The 6,462-nt window shown below is 53.0% G+C and overlaps 1 protein-coding gene across 2 annotated transcripts in view; it reads right to left on the bottom strand.

The window, feature by feature from the left end:
- The window catches only part of LOC102442350, a 10,816-nt gene that overhangs the window by 986 nt on the left and 3,368 nt on the right, over positions 1-6,462 (bottom strand). Inside the window, exons 1-4 of one of the 2 annotated variants that reach the window (XM_006089390.3) lie at positions 6,181-6,232; positions 4,894-4,975; positions 3,242-3,406; positions 2,293-2,424 (exon numbers count right to left, since the gene is read on the bottom strand). In XM_006089390.3, the coding sequence (XP_006089452.1) occupies positions 2,293-2,424; positions 3,242-3,406; positions 4,894-4,975 (379 nt within the window). In that variant the 5' untranslated portion in view covers positions 6,181-6,232. Of the gene's footprint in view, positions 1-2,292; positions 2,425-3,241; positions 3,407-4,893; positions 4,976-6,180; positions 6,233-6,462 lie in introns of those variants that run through there. The other variant, XM_006089391.3, reaches the window with a different exon arrangement.

The following is a 6,462-nucleotide window of genomic DNA, read 5'->3' as shown; positions in this document are numbered from 1 at the left end:
AGGTTTGGGGGGGGATTAAGAGACCAACTGAAGGGACTTATATCCATGCATATAAAAATTAACCAATGGCCCCAAGTTCTGTGCGGAGGGGCGGGGGGTAGGGGTCGGGGGAATGTCAAGGGGGGGAAAAAAGGAGACATATGTAATACTATTTGTAATACTTTAAGAAATAAAAATTATTATTAAAAAATAAAAAAATAAAAAAAAATAAATAAAAAATAAAAACCAGGGGCGGCCCAGCCGGGTAGCTTGGTTGGTTGGACATCATCCTTGTGAAAACAAAAAGGTTGTGGGTTTGATCCCTGTGGGGCGCCTATGGGAGGCAGCTGATCGAGGTTTCTCTCTCTCCCTCTCTCTCTCAAATCAATAAAATCATACCCTCAGGTGAGGGTTTAAAAAAAAATCTGGTGCGGACAATACTTAACCCAAAGGCGGAAGCACCCATGGGGCATTTTAGGTGCCTTCACGTGTGGAGCAGGGAAGGGCTGGGACCACAGCGTCCGTCACCACTCAGGTCTGACTGCACTTCCTGGTCCATCTGCCCCCGAGGCTGACGCAGCCTGCCTGCCTCCATCCCTGGTCCTTTATATCCCAGTGGGTGGGTGGGCAAGAAAGAAAAAATCTTTATGGGCACCTTTAAGTACCAAACATTGAGCTAGATTGGAATTTTTCCAAAGGCTCTCTCATTTCCTTCTTATGCCAGGTAGGCGTGCCCATCACACTTTTACAGTAGAAACAAGTGAGGCCACTAGCGGTCAACTGACTGCAGCTCTTCTTCAATATCCTCTCCCTTCTGCCAGAGCCGTGCTTCTCAACCCGCGTGAGCATCAGTCACCTGGAGGGCTGTGCAAACATCGACTGCTGGCTCCACCGTCAGGGTCTGACAGGAGATCCAGAGTGGGGCTGGGAATTTGTTTTCTAACAAGTTCCCAAGTGAAGCTATTGGTCCAGGAACCACACTTTGAGAATCACCCTTTTATAGTAATAAATGATCAGCTGGGTATAGGACAACCCTGCTAAAGACTACATTTCCCAGTTTGCCTTGTGGCTAGATATGGTCATATGATCATTTCTAGCAAATAGAATGTGAGCAGAAGTGGCGTGTGCAACTTCTGGGCCTTAAAAATGAGTGCCTCCTCCCTTCTCTTCTTTACTGGAATGTAGGCTAATGGCTGGAGCAGGAGTAGCCATCTTTTTTTAAAATATATTTTTATTGATTTCAGAGAGGAAGGGAGAGGGAGAAAGAGATAGAAACAACAATGATGAGAGAGAATCACTTACTGGCTGCCTCCTGCACACGCCCCACTGGGGATCGATCGAGCCCGCAACCCAGGCATGTGCCCTTTGCTGGAATCGAACCTGGGACCCTTCAGTCCACAGGCCGACGCTCTATCCACTGAGCCAAACCAGCTGGGGCTAGGAGTGGCCATCTTGTATGTCAAGAAGAAAGCTACATGTTAAGGATGGTAGAGCAACAAGGCGCAAGAAGCCTGACATTGTGGGGTCCCCATACTTCCTATGGCCTTTTTGTGAGACAAGAGCAAGACCTTTATTTTGTTTAAGCTCGAGTATGTTGGCGGCTCTGTCACAGCAGCTGAAACAATGTACTGAAAAATTCATGCTTGCCCGGCCAGCATGGCTCAGTGGTTGAGCATCAACCTATGGACCAGGAGGTCACGGTTCAATTCCCGGTCAGGGCATATGCCCCTGTTGCGGGCTCTATCCCCAGGGGAGGGGGGGGGGTGTGCATGCAGAAAGCAGCCGATCAATGATTCTTTCTCATCATAGATGTATCTATATTCCTTCTTCTCTGAAACCAATAAAAATATATTTTTTTAAAAAACAAGAAAAATTCATGCTTAATAACAGCCAACTGGAATGTGGCTTTCTCTGGATGGCCCTCCAGGATTCCTTCTCTCTCTCCTTTGGGTTCTCACAGATGCTTAAATACACCTCACTCTAGCCACGTATCCAGCATTGCAGTAACAATATCACTCATAACTACAGCTGGCCTACAGCTCTTCCTCATTCAAACCTCACAAGAGCCCTGAGATGTGGGCACTATTATTCCCATTTTACAGATGGGGCAATTGAGGCCCGGAGAGGTGGAGTCCCTGCATTCCCACTCAGACAGCTGTGCTCTGCCCTTCACTCTCCGCCTCTTTGGGGGACTTTTCAAAATCTTTAGATGAGTGCCAGCATAGTTCCCTTATAAGAGCTTGGCTGCTGGCTGCTGGCTGTGGCCACAGGGCACGGCCCAGGGCAGCAGCCAGGTGAGATGCTGCAACTCACCATAGACCCGCTGCCACCAAATAAGCAGAGCGGTGAATCCACAGAAGAAGAAGACACAGCCCATCACTGTCTTCCACTCGTTGGAGCGACGATTCATCTCCGCGAAGGTCTCATGGAACTGGAGCCGGTACACTGGAAGCAGGTAAGGGAGAGGGGGTGGTGGGGGAGGGCCTCAGGTGTAGCCATCCCAAGTGCCCCAAGCCAACTCTTGGTCTGGGGATCTCCCGCCTCCCCCTCCCTGCATCAGATGCTGTCCATCCAGCAAATTCTTATCAAGCATCTATTGTATGCAAAGCAGGGCCAGGAACTGGTAGCCCAGGGCCCTTCTGGTGGCCATAACTTGGAGTCACACTCTGCTCTGTCCCCTCACACTACTCACTCAGTGCTGCCAGAACCCTCCATGCTCTCCTGCCCCCCTATCTTTCCCCATGCTCACTCAGTACTGCCAGAACCCTCCATGCTCTCCTGCCCCCCTATCTCTCCCCATGCTGTTCCCACTACCTAGCAGCACCCTCCTCCTCACCATTCAGGGCCAGCTGGAACGGGCCTTCCTCTAGATGGCCCTCCAGGACGCCATCTCTCTCTCTCTCTCTTAGGTCCTCACTAACACTTGAACACACCTCCCCCCAGCCACCGTCCTGCATTACAGCTATCCGGGTTGATGTCCATTCCCCCACTGGACGGGGAGCTCCCTGATAGCCGGAACCATCTGGGGGATTCACTCCTGTGTCCCCAGCATCCTCTAGCATCAGGCTATGCACAATAGTTGAGTGAATAAAAAGAATGAACAAATGAATGAAATTCTCCCCTTGGATATGCATTCAGGTGTTTGGGGGTTTCTGGCTGTTGTGGGTGGAGGCTCGCCCGTCCCACTGCTCCCTGATGGGCCCTCCTTTGCAAAGCCACCGCCAGCCCACTCTCCCCAGCCAGTCCCCACCCGGAGACCTACAGGCCACCTTCTCGGCATGGCTCAGCTGGGTCCAGCTGCCCTTCTCCTTCTCCTTCAGGGCCCGCTGCTCAGCGTTGAGCTCTGTGCAGAAGGGCTCGTCTGGCATGGGGTAGGAGCGCTGGGCATGGTAATTGGTGTAGGGGGCAATCTTCCCCTTGCTGTGGGCTGTGGGTACAAGGAAGGAGCTGAGTTCAGGCTGCCCCTGGGACATTCCAGCACGAACCATAATATTAATAGAGAGGGTTGCATTTACTGAGCACTGACTGTGCCAGGAGCCATTCTAAGGCCTTCAGGTAAGTTGACTCATTTACTCCGCATCACTCTGAGCCAGGTGATGCTGTGACCTCCATTTTACAGATGAAGCCACTGGGCAGCAAGTGACTTGCTAAAATTCACAGAACCAGAAGGACCAGGGCCAGGGCTGCAATTCAGCCCCCCTGGCTTCCAATCCTGTGCCCCCCGTAAAGAGGGCAAGTCCCGCAGAGACAATGGTGAGCAAAGGCTCATGAGAGAAACCTGAGCTGACAGGTGTGAAAGTGCTCTGCAAACTGCAAAACAATAGCCATATGCCTTTCTTCCTTTCTTTTTTTCTTCCTTCCATTCTTTCTTTCTTTCTTTCTTTCATAATCAATTTTTATTGATTTCAGAGAGGAAGAGAGAGAGAGATAGAAACATCAATGATGAGAGGGAGTCATTGATCAGCTGCCTCCTGCAGGAACCCTCCTGGGGATCGAGCCTGCAACCCGGGCATGTGCCCCTGATGGAATCAAACCTGGGACCCTTCAGTCCTCAGACCGACGCTCTGTATACCTTTAATAGGGATCAGGGGCACGGCTTTGGAGTCAGTTTGGTGTGAAACTCAGTCCCTCCCCAGCCCAGCTCCACCCAGCCCCTTTACCTCACTGTGCTTCGCTGTCCTGGCACACAGTAGGTGCGCCATAAACGACACTGGTCAACAGAGAGGTTGGTTTACTGCTGGCCTCCATTCCTGGATGCTCTCCCTCACGGCTAAGCCCTCGAGGACTCCACTCAAGTGTCCAGAAAAAAGGCCGGGCACTCGGAGAGTCTCAACAAAGCTACTTACCATCACCACAGAGGCCCACAGGACGGCCTTGGAACTGCTTTGAGCAGGAGTCCTGGCTCTTTGAATATCTAGGCCTCTGGGCCACAGTTTGTTCATCTGAGAAATGGAGATAACAGCACAGCCTCCACCTCACGTGGCTGTTGTGACGTCTAGATGTGTTAATCGGTATAAAATGTTTATCACAGCTAGGGGTACATAGTAAGGGCTCAATAAATGTTATTTGTTTATAAATAAGTAAATCAGTCAATCAGAAAGGCCCTCTGCTAGCTGGCTGCAGTCTCTCCCGCTTTCGGCATCTTCTGACTGGCACTGACACCGGTCTGCCAAGGAGGTCCCAGGTTCTGTCAGCACCTCCACCTCAGGACTCCAAGGCCGCAGGGGCCTCAGGTTTAGGGGTCAGGCCCTGAGGAAGCTTGGGACGCAGGAGCTCCATTTCCTGGACCCAGGAGTGGGATTGTGGGAAGTGGTTTTGGGTAGACCCAGCATGGAAGGGACAGAGCAGCCTGCAGACAGCACTCCTGCCCCTTGCCTTGGAGTTAGGCAAGGGAGGAGGGTGTCCAGGTCTTACCAGTGTCTCCTGGGTTGTGTATCCCTCGAATTCCAAGTCCTGGCTTCCTCAGCACCAACCTCCGGGCAGCTCTGAAGAACATCTGGGGGGTGTATGTGAATGAGCCCACACATTGCCCTCTGACCCTACCCCTTAGTGCAGCCATGGGCAAACTACGGCCCGCGGGCCAGATCCGGCCCGTTTGAAATGAATAAAACTAAAAAAAAAAAAAAAGACCGTACCCTTTTATGTAATGATGTTTACTTTGAATTTATATTAGTTCACACAAACACTCCATCCATGCTTTTGTTCCGGCCCTCCGGTCCAGTTTAAGAACCCATTGTGGCCCTCGAGTCAAAAAGTTTGCCCACCCCTGCCTTAGTGCCTAGACAGAGAAGCCATTTTCACAGGTGTGTGTGGGGGGGGAGGGGGGTTTCTAGTATTTCAACGTCTCCCTCAGGCCCCGGCCCTTCTAATTTTGTTTTGTATCCCCATGGGGGTAAACAGGGGTCCAAGACATTTGGAGCTCCCTCCTGGGACCTCAATTCCCCATCTGAGAAGTGGGAGGAGGCCTAATTCTTAAGGCAGGGTCTGAATAGTTTGGGGCTGGGGGCCTGGGTCCTACTTCCTGCCCCAGCTCAGCCTGGCCAGGTTGGGAAACCATCCTGGGTTGTTTGCCCCCCAAGAGACGGGGTGGGAGTCCAGGTAGGAGGAAGCAGGTCGTGGGCTGCCTCTCTTCCCTCAGGCCATCTGCCACCATCTCTGCCAGACAGTCTGGCCCCCCTTCCCTCCCTAATTGGCTGCCTACGTGCAGGAGAGCCTGCTCTGCTGCATCCAGTGGAGGAGGGGGACAGGATGAGCCCAACCCCCCATGGGGGGGGGGAGTCTCAGGGACTGACATTCCATGGGGGTAGAGGAGGACAAGGACCAAAATGGGTCAGAGAGAGGAAAAGAAGCGCACATCTGGAGAGGGTAAAGGGGCATCCACTTCTGAAAAGAGAAAGAGCCCCCCACATCTGGGGAGGGGGCACCCAATAATTATGAAGGAGTATACCATGTGTGGTAAGTGGGAGAGGGTCCCCCATTTGGGAAGGAAGGGCTCCCCATCAGTGTTAAGTGGGTGGGAGAGCCCCACCGATGGGGAAAGGGAAGGAGTAATCTGCTTTTGGGGAAAGAGATGGCACCCCACATGCGAACAAAGGATAATTCCCCAGGAACCCCCTCCCCCTCTTCCATGGCAGGGACCACATGGGGGAGTCCAAGTCGCATTCCCCACTCTCCCGAAGCTGGGGCTCTCCCCACTCTTACCTCCCAGCTCTGCTGCAGGAGAGACCCAGGTCTGCTGCGCGAGTAATGGAGAATGAGCTGCAGAGGGACCCGAGCTCAGGCGCCCTCCCCTGGGCCCGCCCCAAGCCTTTCCCAAGGCCGCCCCTGCGTGGGAACGTGGGAACGTCCTGCCCCAGAGGGGCGTGGGGAGCACCAGCTCACCTCCCTGAGGGCTCCGAGCCACAGCCTGGGGAGAGGGACTGCAGAGTGTCTCCCGCCCACGGGAGTCCTGCCTCTAGAGACCTGAGACTGCAACCCGGGCAC

The sequence above is a fragment of the Myotis lucifugus genome, unplaced genomic scaffold (genome assembly GCF_000147115.1).
Source record: "Myotis lucifugus unplaced genomic scaffold, Myoluc2.0 scaffold_60, whole genome shotgun sequence".
Classification (NCBI taxonomy): Eukaryota; Metazoa; Chordata; class Mammalia; order Chiroptera; family Vespertilionidae; genus Myotis; species Myotis lucifugus.
The sequence above is the reverse complement of the archived record's forward strand: the minus strand, read 5'-3'. Positions and strand labels throughout refer to the sequence as shown.